Source organism: Nilaparvata lugens, chromosome 1, assembly GCF_014356525.2.
Source record: "Nilaparvata lugens isolate BPH chromosome 1, ASM1435652v1, whole genome shotgun sequence".
Taxonomy (NCBI): Eukaryota; Metazoa; Arthropoda; class Insecta; order Hemiptera; family Delphacidae; genus Nilaparvata; species Nilaparvata lugens.
In genome coordinates this window covers 43,607,383-43,632,374 of record NC_052504.1, presented here as the reverse complement: position 1 = coordinate 43,632,374, position 24,992 = coordinate 43,607,383, and the positions used below count along the sequence as shown (strand labels likewise).

Here is a 24,992-nt window from a genome sequence, read left to right as displayed (position 1 = left end):
TAAAACCGCGACTAGAAATGACGCAAGTGTGCACCGGGCCTTAGATGGGGCGTTCACAATCCAGAGTTATCAAATAGCACTTTAGCTGGCTAAAACAACATTGTGAATAACCCTCAAGAATCTGAAATGGACCACAGAGAAGAGGACAGAAGAAATGGACCACAGAGTAGTTCTCCTACTTTGTGAATGGACACAATCTGAAAGTTTTCTATACGATGCGTGGCGTCACTGGAGGCAGTAGATGTTGGCTTCAGAGGCTAGACTGCTCAAAGTAATAACAGTGCTGAAGTTGGGGGTTCCTGATATATAAGACCTTCAGTAGAGCTTGGCAATTTTATCTTTATTTATTCTTATTTATTTATTTTTCTATTATTCTCTATTTTCCTTTTTCTAATATTAATCAATATCTGATATACTAATCTAGTTCGATTTCCATTTAATTTTCAAAGTTATAATATGTATAAAATATGTATATATGTATATATATATGATTTTTTTTTTTTTTTTTTTTTCCTGCCAAGTCTACTTTTTTGGGAGAAGTGGTAATGGAGAAGGGTTCTCTCCTAGGGAATGGAATACTGTGAACAGTGGCTGACTGACAATCAGCTGCTGGCACGAACTGCTAACTGTCAATCAGGCCACCATTGTTGAAATGGGAGTGGCTTGTGGGTTTGAGGTGGTCGTGGTATTTCGTACATCTGCCTTATTGATGTACGCCACGAGATAGAAGCTGTATCATGAAGCTTTCGAGATGTGAGCTGAATGAAGTTGAGTAATTGAGGGGTACTGGCATATTCATAGAGTAACCTATTATTCACTGTGTAGTGAAAGTTGCAGATGGTTCTGATGATTCTGTTTTGAAGGCCAAATAGACGTTTTCTATTGGTCTTCGATAGATATGGGAACCAGACTGGGGCGGCATAGGTCAGGTATGCTCTGATGATGGCTGTGAATATGAGCAGCCGAAATTTCAGGGGGAGTGAAGGGGTAACAAGTAGGGGGAATAGTTGTACAAACAGCACACGACAGTGTTGATTTTCACTTTAATGTGTTGTTTGAAAGTGAGTGTTCTATCCAGAGTTACACCTAGGTACTTGACGGTATGGGACCATGGCAGGGCGTGGCCATGGATTTTGAGAGTGGGAGGAAGTTTGAGTTTTCGGGAAAAGGCGACAGCCACACATTTAGTTGGATTTATCTCTACCTTCCAGGATGAACACCAGGATGTAAGCAGGTTTAATTGCTCTTGAACATTCCTGGCCGCCCTATTCAGATTCATGCTGCTCGAGTGGAATGTGGTGTCATCAGCAAATAGACTTGTTTGAACTGAAGGTAGAGATGGCATGTCATTGATGAAGAAGGAGTAGAGGATAGGTCCAAGCACAGATCCTTGGGGGACACCTGCTGTTGCTGGGGTGAGAGCTGAAGAGTTTACTGAAGATGGGGTTTGGTTGTGAACTTCGAAATACCTATTAGTAAGGTATGACTTGAAGAGTCTTATTGTTGAAGGTGGAAAGACAGATGAAAGTTTATAGAGTAGTCCATCCAGCCACACAGTGTCGAAGGCTGCTTTGAAGTCTATAAAGACTGCAGCCACGTGCTCTTTCTTGTTGAAAGAATCTGATAACTGAGAGCAGAATTTCATTAGTTGCAGTGTTGTTGAACAACCTGCACGAAATCCAAACTGCTCTGGCCTTATCACACTATCTAATTTTTTTCTTATATGTTTCTCCAGAAACATTTTCTCAAAAAGCTTTGAGAAAAAGCAGGGTATGGAGATTGGCCTGTAGCTGGATGGTAGGGTGGAGCGTTTTCCTGGCTTTAGGAGCAGGAATAATTTGCTCTTTTTCCATTCTGAGGGGAAGTGTTGGGTGTTCAGAATGGAATTGAAAATTACAAGCAGGTGTTGGGCTAGCTCTGGAGGCGCATTTAAGATGGCCTTTCCAGAAATACCATCAAGACCTGGGGCCTTTTTTGGATTTGTATTTTTAAGTGCATTTGTTATATCTCCCATTGTAAAAGGTGAGAGATTATTGGGGTGGGGTCTTGCACTGTTACTAAAACACTGTCAACTATTTTTCTAAAGTGGGTGCCGAGCTCTTGACTATGAGGGACGGGTGGATTTGAGAAGTGGAGTTCTAGATGGGAGGCAAACTCATCCACTTTCTCTTGGTCTGAGAAGATTAGCCCATTTGGGCCCACAAGTGGAGAGTTTGGAGGTTTTTTCCTGAGAAGTTTACGGGTAGCTTGCCAGGCTGAGTTGGGTGGCAAAGAGGTGAGATACTCTTCCCAGGATTGGAGGCGATGTAGTTTAAGTAGTTGAGAGCATTTGTTCGATGCTCTATTAAATGCATATTTGTCAGCAGGAGCTCGTGTTATCTGCCAACGTTTGCGAGTGCTGCGGCGCTCTCTGATAGCCACTTGAATTTCAGTGGGAAGTAGTGAGCGTCGTTGGGGTGGGGCTAAGGAAGTGTTATCAGCTAGTGCTGTTTTTATAACTTCCGTAATATTTGCTGTATGAGCTTCCAAGTCGACAGTGTTCGAATGTGTGCTTGGAAGGATGGGAATAGAGTTTGACACACTTTTATGATACTTCCTCCACTTCACTGTAAGGCGATGTGGAGGTGGTCTTGCAATGTAGTCGGGATTCACAAGAGTGAACAACACTGGCAGGTGATCTGAAGACAGGTCCTCGACCACCTCAACCAGGGAGGTTCTAGTGAGTCCCACTGACAATGCATAATCCAATATGTCAGGTTGAGCAGCTTGATTGCACATACTTGTATGTGTGGGAGATGATGGGACATGGAAATGTATGTCTGTGTCAAATTTTTCTATGAATTCAAGGAGGGATTTTCCTGCTATGTTTGTAGCCCGGCAGCCAATAGCTGTGTGTTTGGCATTCCAATCACCAGCAACAAACATACAGGGGGAGGAGGTAAAAAGTTGAGATAGGAGGTCAGAGTTGAACTCTCTATTACGAGGAGGATTATATATGGAAACAAAAGTAACTGGTGTATTCTGTACAGAGATAGTTGCCGCTATTACATCCATGTCTGGTATGGATGGGAGTGTGTGTACACAGAACGAGTTTACACAAACGAAAACCCATCTATTTATAGCCTATTTAACCAAAGACCTTAAAGAGATATAGATCCACAATGCCTATGCCTTCCCAATGATAGCTCTTACTTGAAATTCAAGGCCGCCATTGGGGTATTTTAGCACGAGATATTATATAAATATATTTGTAATACTATAGATCACAAAGGCATTGGTGGCATTGGTATGCAATATCTTATGGGTTGCCCCCTCAATGGCGGATTTCAATTCCAAGTACGACACTAGCGCTGCATGTGAGTCTATGCATCTATAAGGTCTTTGTAATTAACAGAACCTATTAGGTTATGTTCATTTAATTGACCGAAGTGAAGCTGAGGTCTTAGTTTCGACTCGATCGGCTTTCATCTGTTTGTTTGTACCGCAGTTACAGCCGCAGTTATTATCCGATTTGGATGAAATTTGGTATGCAAGTTCTTTGAAACAAGGCGCAAAAACGTATGGGTAACGATTTTTTATAAAACCTCTGTTTTTTTGTACGGTAATATTTAAAAACCAAACTAACCTCAATCCAGAAAGGATGTGTCTTTGAAGATACAGCATTCATTGCCATACTTTTTCGCATCTATTGTTACAAGCACATGGTCGGCGAGTCGGTTAGACCGTGGTCTGTCACTGTTATTTCATCATATAAAACCGCATATGATGAGCACAGCTCAAATGGTGTACGACATGTCAAATATATCAAGTATATGGTTTCCTCCCATTGAGGGAAAGTTTTTCATTTTACAATATCGTCTGGATAACTTCTGATCTGTAGGATTTCAATGAGAAGATCTCATAACATTCTCTTAATGAATACGGGCAGCATTCAGTCAGTATATCTTTGAGAGCTGTATAAAATGTACCATGACTGTCAACACTCTTAAGTTCGTCCGTCAAACAGTTAAAAATTCTGAGCCCAGCATAATGTGGTCCCCCCTCCAAGAGCGAAAGTCTCTGAGTGGGGTACTGGAGGTTAAACATTTTATGTCTTGTGGGGTATCTGTGTGAAATGTTATCCTCCATGAATTTCTACTTATTACTGTAAACAAAAGATGCAATATCCAAAAAATAAAGGGCTGGAATTGTTAATAATTTGAGTTTTTTTGAAAATTGGCCTACATGAAACCCTAGATTCGGCACCCTCAATAACCCTGATTACTTTCTTTCGCTTATGGAACATATTCTGAAGGTTTGTCTGGTTGCTGCCCCAGAATAAGATACTGTATCTGATGTGAGACATGAAATAGCCATGATAGACAGTTAGTGCTGTTTTTCTATTTGCCACTCTAACTATTGTTTTCAAGGCAAAAATAGCACAGGACAATTTTACATCCAATGCTTTTATGTGGCTATCCCACTCAACATTTCCTTGCAGGTCAACACCAAGAAATCTAATCATCTCAGCAGCGCAACATTCCTCAGGGACTGTCCAACATTGGACAGGGATGCTTGGAGGCAAAAGTTGAGAGAGACTGTGACCCGCACTGGGCCTAAATCCAAAGAAGAAGAAGAAAAATACATTTTGAATCAATTATACGACTTGTGTACTTAAGTATTTTGATAGAATGAAGAAAAAAAATGGCGGCTGAGAATTTTTTGTTCAGTTTTGTACAGACACTGTCAAAAGTAAATATAAAAATATATTCTGGCAAATAGACAACATTGCAAAGCGAGAGAGAGATAGTGCTATCTGTTTTGTTGTATGATAGAAAAGGACAGAAACAGTATTGTCAATCATACACTGCCATTATAATGTGGACCTCACTATAGCATTGATGGTAGGTACGGATCACTTTAATGATCCGGATCAATTGATCTCATTCACTGCCACGAGCCAATCAGAAGGCCAGGATTAGAACTTCCCAAGGTCACGTGACGTGTCCAGTATTTGCGTCATGTAAAAAGCATTGGTTAGATTACAAGTTTCCATTCTGTACCTATTCTGTGGTCAAGTCACAGTATACTTCTGTCGTCCTTCTGTTGTCAAGTGTCAGTTTAGTAGAGACTGGAGAAGAAAAATAATTTGCTGACATTATAAAACAAAGAAATTATGAGACTATTTTTACTGTGATTATATCTGTACAGATAACCAAGTACATTGATTTCAGTGGATTTATTCACGTAGGTATATTTTGTCTCCAGTTATCAATATTATTTTCCATCGAATAACTTATAATGTTCAGGTTAAGTTTTGCGTAAATTGGTAGGTTATGTAGGCCCAGCTACTTCTGTTAGATTTAAATCTTTTTCACTTTGAGGATCTTTGTAAAGTTTACTATCTTTAATTTCTAGTTATTCACTTTCTTGTTAAAAGGTGGTAAATGAATTCTGGCCTTATAATGATGAAAAAATGGATAATGAAAGATAAAGATAAATTGTTACTATACTGAGGTCCACGTTATAATGACAGTATTTGATAAACTTTGATGTTGCTATCCTTGTCTATCGTTCGACAAAGCAGGTAGTACTAACCTTTTCTAGCTCCACACCGAAGCCAAATATGTTTTTAACGATGTAGAAATATAATTAATTCAGGCAGATATTAGGCAAAGCTTTTCTTTAATCTCTATCCACTGTCATTATAACGTGGACCTCACTATAGGCCTGAATTAGGCCTACCGTAGGATGCAAGATGATAAGACTGAATTTTCAAAATGTTCTTAATATTTTGACCGTAATATTAGAGTTTCCAGGAATAATTCAAGTGACATTATCAAATTGATAATTTTTTTTAACCTTCGGTACCGTCAGGCGGGGTGACTATGGTCAAATTTAAAAAATTGTTATTATACTGATTTCCCTGAAATCTAGTAAAGCTATTATGAAATAGAAAATACCCACTTATTCTCCAGTATTTTGTGATCATTTTGACATATAAAACAATAATTCAATGTCAAAATGGTTTCTTAAAAAAAAATAAGTCGGATCATTTTTTTAATCTTATTTTCTTGTCCAGACTCCTCGGTCCAAAGATATAAAAAAATAAAAAATAAGTCGGATCATTTTTTTAATCTTTTTTTCTTGTCCAAACTCCTCGGTCCAAAGATATAAAGATTTAGTCCCTGGCATCTAATTTTTTTGTGTGACAGCCTGGTATGTAATAAAGAGTTTCAGTTGTAGGCTATATCTTATTGTATATTTTTTAAAGATTTTTTTGTAAACGCTACCAAACCTTGACTGCTATCTATAAGTTTCAAATTAAATATAAGCTATAGAATTATTTGTAGGTAGGCCTATAGGACTTATATAATTATTATGATTTCTATAATTTTAGTTCTAAAATCCTGATTTTTTTAATACACTCAATGTTGTGCGGACTTTCAAAGCCCACTACGGCAATATTAGCGCCAAGAAAAAAAATATTTTCAGCCATTTTATAGAACTTTTTAATATTTCTTCTTAATAAACTGTGTTCATTAATCTATAAAAGTGGTTAGTTTAAAGTGTGTGGGACGTCTTATATTGTTTTAGTATTCTCATAAACAGACTCAAAGTTTTGCGGTTTTTCATCACCGAAAAATTCACGACAATTTTCCAAAGGTTATAAAGTTTTATTCAAAACTTATAACTTAATGATATTTTTTCCTAATAAACTATGTATATTTATCTGAACATTTGTATGATTACCATTTTATAGCTCAATAAGGTACATCAGGCAAAGCCATAAATTCTGTGTTATTTGTTCGTTTACAGTCCCCGTATACAGTCTTTCCCCATCTTATGCACTGTCGCGACTAAATGGCACCTAAAGACTGAACCATTGCTCGGTTGATACTGCAACTCAGTGGAGTGATGGGGGGAAAGTTTTGGAATGCATAGGTGACTCGTCATTCACTGACACCTGACACGGGTAGCCGTCTAGTTGTCACCCCGACTACTTGACACCTGGTCATTTTGGCCATAGGCGACTACTTGTACCCTCGTAAAAATATACCATTGCCGTCAAGTTGTCCCCCCGACTACTTGACACCTGGTCATTTTGGCCATAGGCGACTACTTGTACCCTCGTAAAAATATGCCATTGCCGTCAAGTTGTCCCCCCGACTACTTGACACCTGGTCATTTTGGCCATAGGCGACTACTTGTACCCTCGTAAAAATATACCATTGCCGTCAAGTTGTCCCCCCGACTACTTGACACCTACTGGACCAAAGGTGCCAACTAGTCATGACCGTAAACGACAACTTGACACCTCGCGACAGGGTGTTTCCCCCCCCCCCCCCGACTAGTTGTCACCTCCTTAGAAAGGAGACAAGTAGACGGGGATGGCTCACGTCTACATGACACCTAGCATGCTGGTGTCTACTTGTCACCTACAGAGCACCAGTTGGCACAACTTATGGCGTAGGGAGGAGGGATCAAACAATTTTTACTGGTTGTGATGTAGAATTGAATTCTAAGTACTTTTGATTCAGTAACATTTTCCCGTCAAACGCACGGTTCGGGAGATATTCGCCGTCTTTGCTATTTTAGGACAATTTTTTTGAGTTGGTTGAAAAAAAATAAATAAGCCCCTTTGATGACTGAACCAGATGTAGAACACAATTCTAAACACATTTTGTTTAGCTATATTTTCCCGTCAGACGCACCGTTTACGAGTAAATTGAGCCTAATGCTAGGACAGTCAAATTTTCATCCATCATTGATATGGCAGATGAAGCTATCAGTCATGAGCTATTAGATGAAGCTAGACAAATATTTTGAGGCTCTTTCAACATCCAGTCTGTTTCTATACTTATTCTTGATTGCACCATGGTTGAAAAGCCTCACCACAAAGACATGATGTTGAAAATATCTTATTATATCAAAATTAGGAATCTTAATACCTTTTCATATAGAACTTGATAGTTAGGCTTCATTTTCCAACTTTCAAATGAAGAGCCAGCCGGAATGGTGGTTTCTTGTGGAGTGTAGTCGAGGGGATAGGTTGTCGTGACCGTAGACGACTACTTGTACCCTCGTAAAAATATGCCATTGCCGTCAAGTTGTCCCCCCGACTACTTGACACCTACTGGACCGGAGATGCCAACTAGTCTTGACCGTAAACGACAACTTGACACCTCGCGACAGGGTGTTCCCCCGACTAGTTGTCACCACCTCAGAAAGGAGACAAATAGACGGGTATGGCTCACGTCTACTTGTCCCCTAAAAACCGGTTTTAAAAGGGGACAAGTAGTCGGGGTAGCACCTAGTCGCGTACCCACTAACACCACCCCATTCAATAGTTTTGTGCAGCAAAAAATCTGACACTGTTGCACTTTTTACAACAACGCGACTGCCGGAAGGTTAATCAAGTATAGGCAAATTTAAAATTTGTAACAGGCTTCCTAGCTTTTAATTTTACAACAGCAGCAGGAAACCCCGTTCTATCTGGAAACACTCTGAATATTTTTGTCTAATTGAAAGTGGTCTAAGATTCTTGTCGACGGTTTGGAATTTCTCTTAGGTGGGATGCACACCGGAGAAACGCGTTTCGTAAAAAAAGTTTCAGGAAACGTGAAACGAAAGCTGCTCGCAATCGACTGATAAGATTAAGCAGGGAACGTTTCTTTTGTATGCATGCGCGAGTGAAACGGATTACATGAAACAAGTTTCATGAAAGAGGGCTTCACGAAATGCGTTTCTCCGGTGTGCATCCCGCCTAAATGTTTATATGTTGCGCATTTACAGCGAAACGCGGCAATAGATTTTCATGAAATTTGACAGGTATGTTCCTTTTTTAATTGCGCGTCGACGTATATACAAGGTTTTTGGAAATTTTGCATTTCAAGGATAATATAAAAGGAAAAAGGAGCCTCCTTCATACGCCAATATTAGAGTAAAAATCAGACTATAGAATTATTCATCATAAATCAGCTGACAAGTGATTACACAGATGTGTGGAGAAGCCAGTCTATTGCTGTATTTCCATAAGGTCTATAGTTTCAATCAGGTACTTGTGGATGAGAATACTGCGTGAGGTCTACTGTTCACAGAACTACCAGTATTTAACATATTAGTTGACCAAGCAAAGTGAAGTCTAAGATTGAAGACAACGGTTTTGCAATTCTCTTTAAATGTTTTGTGTTGTGTGTAGTAACTTGATACTTGATGCCGTACCTCAAAGATACGGTCCTCCTCTATACTTCTCTATCGAGTAAATTGATCTATTCAAAAATATGTTTCACACAGCGGCATGGAAACCCAAAGTCCCAAATTCTGTTCACCTTATAATTTCCTTAACAGATTATTATTTTTATAGCTCATGTGAAGAGTTATTTGACATCCCTGTCAACTTGCTTGGGGAACCATCATTTTGGTGGCATGTTAGGTATTATTATAGATGTTGGATTCTGCAGCTGCTCCTGATTTCACTAAATATATTAAACATGGAAAATAACTCCTGATATCCTTAGGTAAATAGGTTATTCTTCCGTACATAGAACACCAATGATTTATGAAGATTTTGCTTAATTTATGTAATAAGCGATTTCTTCGGTCCCTATCTTAGGACTCTAATATCCTTTCAGGGCTTGGTTCGAATCCTAGCCCTGGCAAGTTAGTTTTTTCAGGCTACTCTCGTGTTTCGGATAGATACGTTAAGCCGTCGGTCCCAGCTGCCTAAACAGCAGTCGTTACGTCATGGCAGAGGCCCTGAAATTGATCAGTTGCGACCTGAAAACTCTGACACCTGGCCTGAGCCAACCAGGTCACTCGATATTATTATTACCCTGACAATACACAATGTTTTTTAAACATTTAATAAACATCTTTTTAGGTCGTTCTCAATGTTCATTAAATATTAGTTTTTTAACCTTGATGTTAGATAAACGTTTATCAAACATTCAAATAGGGCTTTTCTTTGTTAAAATGTCCTCTCTTCTCCTCATACGATGTGAAGTGTCAAAGAGCGATTTTTTAGTTACCTTTCATTAGGGTAGCCTACTTAGTTTTAGATCACAGCTTTATTCTTAATGATGAACCAATTTCAAGTATTCATATTTACAAGTGTACCAATCCAAAATGAACAATATTCATACAAATTGGAAGTGAATTTTTAAACTTTTTTCAAATAGCTCTTTATCCCTATTATATTAGGCTGTCAGGTGACACATTAAGCCGGATGGGCAGCTCTCACTCTATCACCGAAGAAAACATTGCTTTTGATCTAGAGCCCAGAACAGTCAGAAACCACATTTTAAGTCTTGCCAATGGCAATGGTCAAAATTACCCAAAATCTTTCCCGGAATCAATCTCAATCACCCGGAATGATAAACCAAAATCACTAAAAATTATATATGATGGTTTTTCTCAGTTGAAAGTAGGGTTAAAAGAAAAAGTTTCTGGAATTCTAGTATATATGAATGTTCCTCTTCTCAATTCTGTTTTATCAACACGGGTACGTTCTTTGAACATTCGAAGATTATTGAATCCTCTAAATTATTGTATTTGCCTGAAATTGACTGGGAGAACAGTGTCCTCCCGGCTGTAGCCTCCTCCCCTGCGCGGCGCCATCAGGAAACATGGCAGCACAGTTGTCTTCCTTGTGCTGTGCTGTGCTGTGCTGCGTCGCGTGCTTCTCACAACAAATGCACTTTCCCCACACAGTTCTCGGAATAAAGCTAAAATACTGATTTCTGAAGAACGTTCATTGTTATTGTAAAATTCAGAGAATTCCGTGATTTTGACGGAAAAAGACAATTTTTTCAAAAACCCTCAGAAAATCCCCAAAACAATTGAAATAAACGGAACGAGCTCAAATTCCCCGGATTCCGAGGAATTCCCTGGGAACTGGCAACATTGGCCACATTATTACTGTGACTGCTTCTGGTCTTTCCAGAATAAAGACTTGCGGAGATGCGCACTCCACTGCTTTTTGCATGAAGGCGACGACTTGAACCATTCAACCACGGCTTCTGTTCCCTTTACCTTCATTTTGATTCGCAGTGCTGTGTGCAATGCATAGATACTCTGTATTATCCTGTAGTATTCGATGAAATCTGGCTCGAAGCTAATTCTTAGTGGGAAGGAAGAACTCGGAAAATTTTAACAGGTACTGTTGAATTGCGGAAACCCAAGTTTTATCTATAAATAATATTACGGTGTCAAAATATACTTTAAGATAACGATTACATTGAGCACTGAGGAAATAACACAGTGAATTAATCAATTTATTATTATTCATTTTTTCTGTGGTTTAAGATAGCTTGATTTTCTGTTTTATTTGAAGTTTTTTTAACAATAAAACTATCTAATTAATTTAAGGTCACTTCCTAGTTGTTACTTCCTGGAGTTGACTCATCACATTTCTCCTTATTAAGCTACCCACGTTTAAAAGCCAATTGATCAAATGCCGTTGTATTGAAACAATACTATTTCTTACTTCTTATTACATTACAGTTGTTAATTTTAATCTACTTGCAGCGTCTATAAAAAGAGATTTTGAGCGATGAACATCATTTTGAAATTTTCCATATCAGTATTTTACAACGTTTAATGATCATTTCTGTGTTCTTCTCTTGTTTTTTTTTTTTAATAGTTGATTTTAATATATAGTGATTTTTCATTAGCTTCAAAATCCTCTCTTTTCTTAATCACATTTGAAAATAAGATTATTAATGAATTCTGGTTTTCTTATTTATTATATTATATTTACAGCGTGAGGGAGCCTTTCTCCTGTAGTAATATGTGTTTTACATCCATTCATTAAGAGACACAAATCATAAACAGTGATTGAAAGAAGACAACATGCAACATGATAAGCCCAAAACAGTATTATAAAAATGAAATGTTTCAAAAAGGTTGTTCTTTATTTTTCATATGAGTCCAAATGAATGAATGAAATGAATTTTTCCGCTAAGTGGGTCCAATTTTTTTTCTAAATTATAATTACAACCTAAGATTTTTGAATTTTGATGATTAAAAACAAAAATATTTGTTTTAATATTTTACTTAAATCACCATATCCAAAACATTTTTGAGCATTTTGCAAAATTTATTTATGATTTTGTGGTAAAATAAGAAGCTTAAAGCCAATATAGAGAACTTTTTAGATTATGTTAAGTTGAAATGAAAACACCGGTGAGTGTGTATTTCGAGTCCTCACGAAGCTCATCATAGTGCCAATATAACCATACTAAAGTGCCCGTATTGTTATGCTACTTTGGTCATCTACTCTTCAAATATCAGGGAGTATAGGGAAATATAGGCTACTCTCTGAATAACCCACTTATAATATGACATTTATTCATTGAAGATTTATTTATTCATTTCGAACTGCGATTTATTCACACATGGTTTTTTACTTTAATATCGACATTCAGTGAATTTCTTCTTTTTTTATTTCAACAACTTTGCACCATCAGATCATTACTTTAGTAACTCAAAAAAACTGTTTGTGGGAAAACAGCTCTTAAGTTTTTACTTTAGGGGAATAACCTATTAGAAGTGAACTATAACCAACATAACTCATTTGATGAGTTATTAGATTACTATGGCATTTCTTTCCAGCTTACCATTCATCAAATCGATTTTTTAAGGCTAAATATTTTTTTAAAGGAAAACTTAGTTCGAGTGATACAGTAATGCTTTGAGTTCAATTTTTCGACTTGACATCATCTGGAGGAATTTAAACACTATAACATTTTAATTTGGAGATTGATTAATTAGTTTATTGATCATATTAGCAATTATTAGTTTATACTTTATTTCAAATTAAGGGTCAAGTTGAGGGTCTCAACCAACTAATTTGTTAATTCCTCACACTAACCTTTTGAAGCAATGTGAAGAGTCTGTATTTTAATTCACACTATTCTTTTACAACGGATGATTATTATTTTCAAGGGTGCCCAGGAGATGCATATTACACGGGGGGGGGGGGAGAGTTTCTTAATGCAGTGGGTGGGGGGAAGGGTGCGTTCACCCGTGTTATCATAATAATAATTTGAATCTTTTAATTTTCTCCTTTTAATAGCTTTAATGTTTCACATTGAGTTGTTTGCCTATTGTTAATACCAACCAATATGTGGTATGTGGATAGATACTATTGATATTATAGGCTAACATGATAGAACATAATTTCAACTTAGATTACATCATCATCAGTATTTTCATTGTCCTTTTGAATGATATTCTATTGATTTGGAATGTTTACTAAAAAACAAGTGGAAGAAGACTCTTTGATATAGAATGATAAATAATAATTTATTATTATGAAAATAATCCAAGGTTATGCTCCACGAAGTTTCATGATAATTTTGTAATTAAAAATTCGCAATTGCATTTTTTTTGTTATTCCAAATTCTCCAATAAGTCTTCAGTTAATTATGAAAGATGTTGAATTTTACCATTAATAATTAGAGCTTACACATAATATATGATGACTGCTGCAATAGACTCAAATATCAATATCTCAATTGACTTTTCACGTTTTCTTCAATTTTTACATGAGAAAGTAAGACATTCAAAGATACAGAGAAATTTTAATACTTTCAAGATACAGAGTATTGAATACAGACTTTTAAATACAGATTTCCATTCAAGATGATTTACTAAAGTTTGAAAAATTTTGATGATTGAAAAAATGAATCTTATTTACTGAGTTTTAAAATGGTCCTCGATAGGCCTAATTTAATCTCTTCGAAAGCAGTTGTAATATTATTTAGAAAATTATACGGGCGATAAAGACGATATCAATGCGGGCCTATTCTTTACTTATGAAATTTTCTCGTTCTTCAAAAGGAATTTCAAAAGGTTTTTTAGAAATGCAGTAGTCTGGAGAGTCACTGTTTTTATTATTTATTTGCATTGCTTACTATGACCGAATCCTTTGTGTCCTATCAAGTATTCATAGATGAAATTGAAAAATGATATATTGAAAAATGTGCTATCCAAATTATTAAACCTCTAACTTTTCTAATTAATCAATCTTTTAAACATGGTGTGTTCCCTGACATTTTTAAATACAGTAATGTGTTACCCTTTCTTAAAAAAGGAGATCCCAATGATCTGAGTAATATTATAGACCAGTTGCAATACTGTCTGCATTCTCAAAGATATACGAGATAACTTTTGTATCTAGGTTGACTGCTCATTTCGAGAATAATGGATTATTGGTTGAAGATCAGTTTGGGTTTCGTGAAAAGAAGAACATTTCTGGAGCAATCTATGATTTTGTCAAATATATGCCATTTGCAATTGATCGATCGCAGCATGCTGCTGGCATATTCTGCGATCTTTCAAAAGCTTTTGACTGTGTAAATCATGAAATCCTGCTAGAAAAACTGAGCTTTTATGGAATAACAGGCACAGCTCTAAGATGGCTCCGCTCCTATTTTTCCAACAGGAAGCAATGTGTGAGAGATCCATCTTCTGCAAAATGTTCTTTATTTACCAGGGTCCCAAATGGAGTACCACAAGGATCTGTCCTTGGACCTTTTCTCTTTTTGGTGTACATTAATGATTTTAAGACAACAACCAGTTCAAAGTTAATTATGTATGCGGATGACACAACTTGTATAGCATCAAACGCTGATCAGATCACATTGGTAACTCAATTAAAGAATACACTTATAGCAATCAACAAGTGGTTTAAAGTAAATGGACTTTCCTTAAATTGCAGTAAAACACACCTAATACAATTTCGTTCCATACGCAATCAAACGAGGATAGATGAGACTCACCTTTCAACCATTAGAAATAGCTTAATACTCTCCTCCTCAACTAAACTCTTGGGACTTGTAATCGACCAGAATTTTTCCTGGAAGGAGAACTTGATGAAAAAATTGAACCAAGTCTATTTTGTTATTTCAACTCTTTCCCACTCACTCGACAGAAACACATTATTGACCGTCCATTATGCATATGTTTACTCCCACTTGAGCTACGGCACAATGTTTTGGGGTAATTCTGTAGACAGCCGTAGAATTTTCATCATGCAGAAAAAGATTATTGAGAGTCATCTGTAGACTGAGATCAAGGGACTCATGTAAAGCATTTCTCAAAGACCTTAATATTCTTACACTTCCTTCCATTTACATTCACCAGCTAGTAGTTTTAGTTAAAGCAAATATCAATAAGTTCTAATTTTGTACAGATAATCATAAATATAATACTTGAAATAGAAATATTATTGCATTTCCAATTCATAGAAATGTAGCTTTTGAAAAAATTCCATTTTATTCAGGAATGAGACTCTATAATAGGCTGCCAACAAACATTCGAAACATTGAATCAGTAATTCTATTCAAGCAGGCAGTCAAAAAAATGTTATTAGAGAAAAGCCTATACGCAATCACAGCATTTTATTCACAAGAAAATTTATTTTTTATGTATATAATATATTATCATTACCATCCTTAATGATACTTGACACTTCCTGAATAAATATTTTATTTTTTTGGTTGTATGTATTATAGTATTAGTATTAGTACTGACAAGTTACCTGTCAAATGGGATTATTCCCAAAATTTATGTAATGTAATGATTATTAATAAATAAATAAATTTAATTTTCCAATTGTGATTATTGAGGGAACATTACTAAGAAATTATATTGCTCAGGTTAAGTTGAGATTAATTGATCCAATTCAACAATTTCAGTTATCTAGCGTATGTCAGACACACAACTCATGTGATGCACATAGTCTCATAATCATACATTTACACTGTACGTAAAAATAGACTATGTAGAACAATTTAATACAACAATAAGTGCGTGCAATGATTATTTTTACATAACAGTATGTGTAAGAGGCAATGAATAAAGATAAGAATTTCAGTATTTCTGCGACTCAACTAGGGCAGTAGCACCGACAAAAAATAAACCTACTTTTATTTATTAATACTCCTCAAATCAGTAATATTCTAATAATTTTTCCGGATCCAAAGCTTTTTCAAATCTTGTTACGTGAAGTAAAGTGGAGTAAAAATTTATTCAGAAAAAACTAAGAAAATAATGAGTGAATCATTCATTCAGAAAAATTAAGAATTTCTCTTCTAATTGAAATTTGTGAATAGAAAAGTTGAATAATAGAAAGATTGATACAATTATGAAAAAATTCATTTATGGTCGTAGCAGATAATTTTCTCATTATCTATGTTTGCCTTCAACTGTAGCTACAGAATGGTTACCAGATAACATCGTATTCAAAGTTCTTCTTTGAATCTGTGTCACTCTAATGATTCATGTGATTTTTATTGCTCTTGATTTAGTGCTTTCAGCAAAAACTTGGCTTTTCAGTTGGCCACATTCTTTGGAGTGTTGTGTGCCTTGTGACGTACACTTTTCGATTCTCCCGTAGAGAAACCTTAGAAAACCTTAGCAAACCTGCTTATCGCTCGTTATTCTCAAATATTTGTATCAATCAGAGAATCAAGACTTCGATTCGCGCTTGCAGTCTGCTTTGTTTTTAAAAAAATTGTATCGATGAAAACTCTCAAAATTTTGTAACTCATCACATTCTAGACTGTGAATTCAAGGTAATTAAATTAAAGAATTTGAACTTGAAGGTTTCAAAAATGGTCAAGTAAAATTATTATTTCAAGTTCAATAATGCGTATAAGGATATCAATAATAAATCATTAATTCATATTGTCATTTCTTGCTAGTATATAAAACATTTACCTCATTCGAATGTGTATGTAGATGATTCATCATTATTGATTACAGATACTTTAGACAGCAACTTATTGATGTTTAACATAACACCAATTTCCTTATAGATGTTATCGATAAATTCCTGTTTGCCACAATTTCTTTGAAAGAATGATTTTTCTCTTCAATCTAACATTCTCAACTTATTTAGTGAATATAAAGTTATGACTTGTTGCGATTATAATAAGCCTACCCAAGTTATTTCAATCTTGAAATGAAACCTTTATTTAATGAACCTATAAATAACGATTTCTTTTCAAATTTAGCAATTTTTCTTTCAGTTTTTTACTGTTTCCTTTCACTGAATTAATTTATTTCATCTTTTTTCCTGAAAATGTAAAATATCTATATTTTTTCAAACACTCGGCCTCTGCGCACAGGTTTTTTTACCTTGCGGGGACCTTCCTTATTTTTATTGTATTTGTATTGTAATACTGTGTATTATTATTCCAATGTAATTATAATTTCTAAGTTTTTATCTTTTGTTATTATTATTAAGGATAAATAAATGATTTTGATTTATTTTAAAAACGCCCTACTAAATAAATAAAGCTTAAGATTGAGTCCAATGAGCCTATAAAATAATAAAGATTGAGCCCAAGCCCTACTAAGTAAATAAAAAATTACATTATAATGGATCACTTTCATCAATCCATCTCTCTCATTATTCATTCTTATATTGTTTTTATCTTAGGCATAGTATCATAGAATAAACAAACAGGAACGCTTTTCTATAAACATCCTCTTCCTAATATTTTAATAGTCGTACTTCGTACTCTTAATTTTTTCCTTTTGTAACGTGTGTTGTATTCTATTTATTCGTCCAATCAATAATTTGGTGTTCAAACAAGTACTTTTTCTGAGATAATTGCTTAGTATATGGTATAAAATTTCAAAGCTTGTGATATTTGAAAAAACTTACATTTCATCAAGTTTTCATTTTTTTCGTTTAGGTGATAATCGAATGCTGCCAGTAGCTTTCATTTATCGAATTGAAAATGGTTGATAAGGATGGCAGCAAATCTGTTAACTATGGTGACAATAATACACACACATATGAGTGAGTAGGCCTACAGTTTTTAAGCTACCATTTTTACTCCTACAAGCATGCAACAAATATTTTGAGGCTATGGCTTATAAAAATGTTTATTTTTTATTAAAAAGGTGTTATCTAACACTCATTGTAAAATTATTTCAAGTTGAAAATATTTTATTTTTATAGATTATTTTCAGTAGTCCTACTGCTTGGGACTGAGTAAAAATACAATCTTATTGAAATTTATTTCTATTCATTATATAATTTTAGTATTAATATCTTCTATGTATCTATATATCTTATTTTTTATCTTCTATAACTAACTTCAATCTAGTTATCTATCTTCTAACAGGATATATATCTATCTACCTTCTTCTATCTTTCTATTTATATATTTTTATCTTCTGTACATTTATTGAGAAGCAATTTTAATAAACATTCATGAGATGCAATGAAATAAAAGAAACGCATTATCACTAAGCTACTAAACTACTGAACTGATTAACTTGAAATTTTGCATGAAGATTCTGAATCTACCTAGTATGGTTATAGGCCTATTTGCATTTTTATTAATCAATTAATTCTTATTTTAATAATTTAAACAAATTTATTCAATTTTTGATACCACATTATTTTATACAACATGACCGTCATTTTCTTTTGAAATCCTGTATCGAAATACCACGTTCCCATTTGAAAACATGAAGTTTGGTTTAAAATTAAGCTGGATTCGAAATGAAGTTAGATTCATATGACGGTTCCAACAAAAGTTTTGAAGCGACAGAAAAGAAGTTTTTTTGCAATTCGAATAGGATCCACATGAAACCTACTGTCAAATTATCCTTGTAAAACAAATATTTTGCTTTTTCCACAATTCCCACCAACCCAGTACAATTACAAGTTGCGGATTTCAAAGATCAATACAACAGTTCATGAGCGAGTTCTCCAACCCAGAGGGTCACTATTTTTTATCTATTTATAAAAACATGGAAGCATAAAGAATTTCTCCCAGAAATTGATTCCATAACAAAATAATTGGGCTACAATGATTCATTATATAGAATAGGATTAGGCCTAAAGCTATGAATAGGGTTTTAGTAGGCTGGTCCACTGCTATGACAAATGCTTCAATATTCACGGCGATTATGTTTAAAAATAATCATAAGTGTAAGTAACTTCAAGTGATGAAATCATTATAGACTACATAAGTATTTTATGTATGGCCAATCGAAGTTTGAAAAATTAACCTCGTATAAGATGTGTGCTCTAAATGTATTGACATTTCATTATAAAATAATAGTTCCAATAAATGAAATACTTGCCATTCTTACAATCGATGGTTTGATCAATTGTTTATCAGATTATTGTAATTATAGGACTGTACAGATGACAGACAATCATAGCAGTAGAGACTGGGATTCTGACCAAGAATCTCCCGATGATAACGAAGCAGTATGGATGGACGTGGATTTGAAAGGAAGTGTTGACGATGGGTAATGTATTCAATGAACGTTTCAATTGTTTTTAATCTTGGAAATATTGATTTCATGAAGCTACAGGTTTTTATGAAATCTTGATGCAGTCATGCACTTTGCCCTTTGCCTGAAAAAACACTTCAATTCGCACTTGAGTTAACAGAAGATTTTACATTGAAGAAGTTTTGTAGTGAAATACTTTTCAACTCTAATTGAGCCTTCTCACGTTTCAATAAATAGGTTAGCCAGTGAAACGCGTAGATGGCAATGAGTAACTGATTCATGAAGAGAATTTACTTTCTAAATTAAGTACAAAGGCTGCACATTTACTTGATAGAGTATTTTATAGTGTAGAAGAGTTCCTTTCAAACCAAGACTAGGTTTGATCTACTTAGTGTTGATTATGTATTATTCAAAATTATTGACCTGACTTGTCTTACACTCCATTACTGGAGTCCTTAAGGCGTAATCTTGTAAAAAAACTGTATAATGAATATGTAAAATATATATATTTTTATTTAAGTATAAATATGTCCATTGTAATCTGTGCAATTCTTGAGTTTCCCAAGAAATACTCAATATTACGATTTCTTTCAAAAATGTATGATCCTTTCCAGTTGAGGGGTGAATGTATTCTTTTGTTTTCAAGACTTGGCACAGCGGCACACACTCTTTCGTCCAGAAATTGCTATCACTATCGAGGGGCTTATCAGAAATCGCCATTCCAATATGTTCAGAAGAAAGGTTTCTCAAGATACAAGCACTCACTCAGGACACTCATACCGGTTCGACTCAAACCGAAGTAAGTAGATTTTATCCTACTAAAACATCATTATGAAACTACTCAAGAGATTTCCCATCATGCAAACCATTTTTTACATAGTTACAATGTCTGCATTTGGATTTTTTGTGTACTCACAATCGGAGTTGATCAATATGTGGATTCATTACCGCTCTTGGAAGTTAAGGGTTGAGTGACAAAGAAGACCTGTAGTCCTAACATCGCCCTTGATAAAGCTAATTAATCAATCTTTTAATCTACAGCCCTTACAGCCCTTAACTTACCTGTTGTCTCCTCAAGGGTACAAAAAGAACAAGTAAGTGAACTGAGTAGCTTATTTTTGGAGGTTAATTCAGTACAATCCAGAAATCCAGTGTTCACCGGATCAGTACATAAAAGCAAATAAACTCAAATCTTCAGCCGAGCAGGTACTTTTCATCGCCTGGAAGGAATCTGATGAGAAGAGGAAGGAGCTAGAGAGAAGCAACGCCGAACTCTTGCAAAAAATGCAGGATTTGGAAAAAAGATTTCTCAATATTGAGAAAAAGATCCATAGTCCACAGCCTACCAGCTCAGCATCCGAGAACTATTCGACAAATGAAGAAGAATTGGCTAAAGAAACTGAATGGATCAGAACTCGTACTAAGCGGGCTACCAAGAAGAGGAAGCTTAGCACCCCATCGCCAGAACTCAAAAATGAGTCTGCAAAAAAGAAGCAACAAAATTTGAATAATAAAATCACTCCTGTGGAAAAACCAATCATTGAGGAGAAGAAGAGGAAGAAGAAAAAAATGCCACCACCGCCAATCATTGTGTATGGTATTAAGAATCTGAATGTACTTCTTACGAGTTTGAAAAAAGTGTCACCAGCTGACAAATTTAGGATAAAACTGTTAAGTAAAGAAACATTCAAAGTAAATGCAGTTTATTCAGAAACTTATCAGAATATTACCAGAGAATTGATTAAAGATGGGCTCAACTGGCACTCCTATGAAGATAAACAGTCGAGACCAATAAGAGTGATGATTAAAAAGCTTCATCACTCTTGTAGTGCAGAAATGATTCTGGAAGATTTGAAAGTACGAGGATTGAAAGTTCTAGAAGTTGTAAACAAGCTGAGGTGGAAGACAAGAGAACCATTAGATATGTTCATGGTATCATTCAGCGCGGAAAAATATATAAAAACAGTATTTGAATTGAAAAATATACTTGGCTGTAGAGTGGAAGTTGAAGCATTGAAGAAGGCTAATCTGATACCGCAATGCAAACGTTGCCAAGCATACGGCCACACTCAAAAATATTGCAACAAGGAGCCTAGGTGTGTTAAGTGTGCAGGTAAACACGAAACAAAGGAATGTTTGGAACCCAACGATGCTCTACCAAAATGTATTCATTGCGGTGAAGCACATCCAGCCAGCTATCGAGGTTGCACTGTTGCAATCGAATTGCAAAAAATCAGGAATTCTACTAAAACAAAAACTATTGCAGATTCACGAAAGAAAATCATTCAAAATATCCCACCAAAAATCTCGGAAAATACAGAAGCTCACAATCTAAACAATGGTAGTGCAGTTAAGAAATTGACTTTCGCCCAGATTGTCTCAAAAGAAAATAAATCGAAATTGGAAGAGCCAAAAAGTGAAGTAGAAGAAGGCACCAATAATATTTTGCAGCTAATCTTGGCAAAACTGGATAGACAAGAGCAAATAATCACCTCAATACAATCTAAATTTCAGAAGTTCGAACAGAGTAGACTAATGAAATTCAAATGATTCATTCATTAAAAATAATGGAATGGAACGCGAATGGATTGTTACAACGGCAACAGGAGTTAGAAGCAGTTCTAGACATAGAAAAAATAGATATATGTCTTATATCTGAAACTCACTTTACAAATCAATAGTTTATCAAATTCAAAGGCTTTTAGATCTATCATGCTTTACATCCCAGCAATGTCGCGAGGGGTGGGAGTGCCATCATTATCACAGACAATCTACAACATCACGAAGAAGTGAAACATGAAAGTGATAGAATTCAATTGATAGGTGTAGCAGTGAAAGCAGTAAATTATTACTTCGTTGTTGCAGCTAGTTACTGTCCTCCCAGATATTCCATCAGAAGAGAGGAGTATTCGACATTGCTTGATATGTTAGGAGAAAAATTCATTCTTGGTGGTGATTTCAATGCAAAGCACGTGCATTGGGGATCGCGCTTAACAACTCACAAGGGAAGACAGCTCTTCGAAGCAATGAAAGAGATGAGGTGCGAAGCTCTTTCAACTGGTAAACCACCCTACTGGCCCACCGATACCAGGAAAATCCCAGATCTCATAGATTTCTTCCTGACAAAAATTATATCAGTTAATTATTTGCATTTAGAGGATAGTTTCGACCTCAATTCCGACCACTCACCCATCATTATGACTCTGAGTGATTCAATTCTACGGAAGGAAAATATATCAGTTAATTATTTGCATTTAGAGGATAGTTTCGACCTCAATTCCGACCACTCACCCATCATTATGACTCTGAGTGATTCAATTCTACGGAAGGAAAATACTTGTCCTGCGTTAGCAAATAGCCGCACTGATTGGGATGGCTTCCAACAGATGCTGGAGGAAAGAATAGAATTGAACTCACCATTAAGGAACGAAGAACATATTGATCGGGAGTTGGAGAAGTTTGTGACTGATATCCAACAGGCAGCATGGTGTAATACCCCACAAATCAGAAGAAGAACCACTGGAAATAATTACCCTGCGGAAATCAGAGAATTGATTGTTGAAAAACGAAGAGCTAGAAGGAGATGGCAGCAATCACGTTCCCCCCAAGACAAAAGAGTTTTGAACAATCTAACTCAAGAACTAAGGAGAGAGATTCAATGTATCAAGGATGAATCAATTAATAGTTACTTGAGAAACTTGACAGCAGAATGCAGTAAGGACTACTCACTCTGGAAGGCAGCTAAAAAAATAAAACGAACCATTCAACAATCTCCTCCTCTCAGAAAGCAGGACAGACAATGGGCAAGCAGTAGTGATGAAAAGGCACAGACATTTGCGGATCATCTTGTAAACGTTTTCCAGCCAATCAACTCAGGTGAAGAGGAAACTTTAGAAGCGGATGAGAATATCTTACAGCCGAATCAAGAAATAATGCGTGTCACAGTAGAAGAAGTGAAAAGAGAAATAAGAAATCTGAATAACAAAAAACCCCTGGATTTGACATGATAACCGGGAACGCAATAGTGAAATTAACAAACATTTTGAATGCTTCTTTCAGACTAAAATTCGTACTAGGAATATGGAAAGTAGCAGAGGTTATAATGCTACTGAAGCCAGGTAAAGAGCCACATGAAGTATCATCATATAGGCCAATATCATTGTTACCGATCCTATCCAAGTTGTTTGAAAGGATTTTACTTGTTGTCTTGTTGTCTTTGTTACTTGCAACTTTCTTCAATTGTCTTCGGTGGGGCTGTATGCCGTTTCTAGTTGCGCGAGCGCGTAATATTAGATTCAATATCTAATATTCAATCAAAACAGTGTTGCTTCTGTGTCTTCAACTGACCAATGATAAATCAAATCTTGGTTTTGAACTTTTCAACTTACTTTCATGTATCGTTTCACTACGCCATTTTGAACTTTATTTCAATTATGTTCTTACAAGTTTTTGAACTCTTGATCTCAAATATTGTGGTTCATACACAGTAATTTTCCTCATCATTATTCATAACCATTTCGTTTTTGTGATAATTGTGAACAATTGTGATTCGTGAGTATATCTTGCTTAATTGCTATTTCAAGTGTTCAACTAATGCCCTGAACTAGTTAAAATACATTGTTCTATGAACTTTCAATTAACCTCTTGTTGAACATTCTATTCTTACTTGACGTGAACGTTATTAATGTTTCATCACTTATTTACATCAACCTTTCAACTTAACTCATGTATTGTGATTCCACGAATTGGCCTACAGTTTAATTCTGACTGGACTTACAAGTTTGAATTAGTTTCCTATGGGTGACCAGATTGAACTTTTAATTATCATTTGATCCAACATGATATGCAATTCACCACAAGCTACTTTTCCATACCTGTGTTCCAATGAACTTGAGGACAGCTAAGCCACTGGCATATTGGTTCATATCCAGGATTCAGCTACTTCTGATCTCCATTCATTATTTTGGTAATTGAAGTATTTTTTATATGTATTTTCAATTTGTCTTTGGCAATATAGGGTTTTATATTTTGCATAATTGTTGAGATTAGAGTTTGTTTCATCATATAAAGGCAAAAGTATTTTAGGCTTTGTTTATCAACCATGCAATCCTATCACTATTATAGTTGTGTGCGTTTTATGCATTTAAGTGAATTGATCTTAATCCTTTAAATTTCACATTACATTATTGTTTTGAAAGTTTCTTATCCAATAATAATTCAAATATTAGACTATTTGAATTATACTTATGTTACAAGGCATTATTAGTCTCAATTTATTATTGTATCAAATTTCAATCCTTTAATTCTGCACATGGAATTAAGTCTTTAGCATTATTCTATTTCAAAATTATCAATCAATCACAAAATGTTTTATTGCTTATATAGGCCTAACCTATTTGTAGTTCTTATTATGGATTTATAATCTTGACTACATAATATCAATCTTAATCATTGTTGATACCGTATCAATTACTATTCAAGGTCATTTATCTTGTTTACTTTGAATTTGAACTTACTTCAATTTATCATGTACAACCATTACTCTGATTTATAATCTTAGGTACTTCAAATTTATTTGTGACTGCATTTTAATCTGATTTGAATTAATTTCAACTCATTTTGGTTTTACATAATAAACCATGTATTTAAGAGTATTATTGCTTTTGAGTTCTTATTCATAAACATACTTCATGTATATTTGGATGATCATTCATTCATTTACTGTTTGTATTCTTCTTCTT

At 35.1% G+C, this 24,992-nt stretch overlaps 1 protein-coding gene across 1 annotated transcript in view; it reads left to right on the top strand.

Moving 5' to 3' along the window:
* The first annotated feature begins 5,033 nt into the window (after positions 1–5,033).
* LOC111050990 (multidrug resistance-associated protein 5) overlaps positions 5,034–24,992 on the top strand; it is a 73,326-nt gene continuing 53,367 nt past the window's right edge. The window contains 4 exon segments of the mRNA XM_039428021.1: positions 5,034–5,226; positions 17,691–17,797; positions 19,150–19,266; positions 19,898–20,050. Coding sequence (XP_039283955.1) covers positions 17,736–17,797; positions 19,150–19,266; positions 19,898–20,050 — 332 coding nt within the window. The 5' untranslated portion in view covers positions 5,034–5,226; positions 17,691–17,735.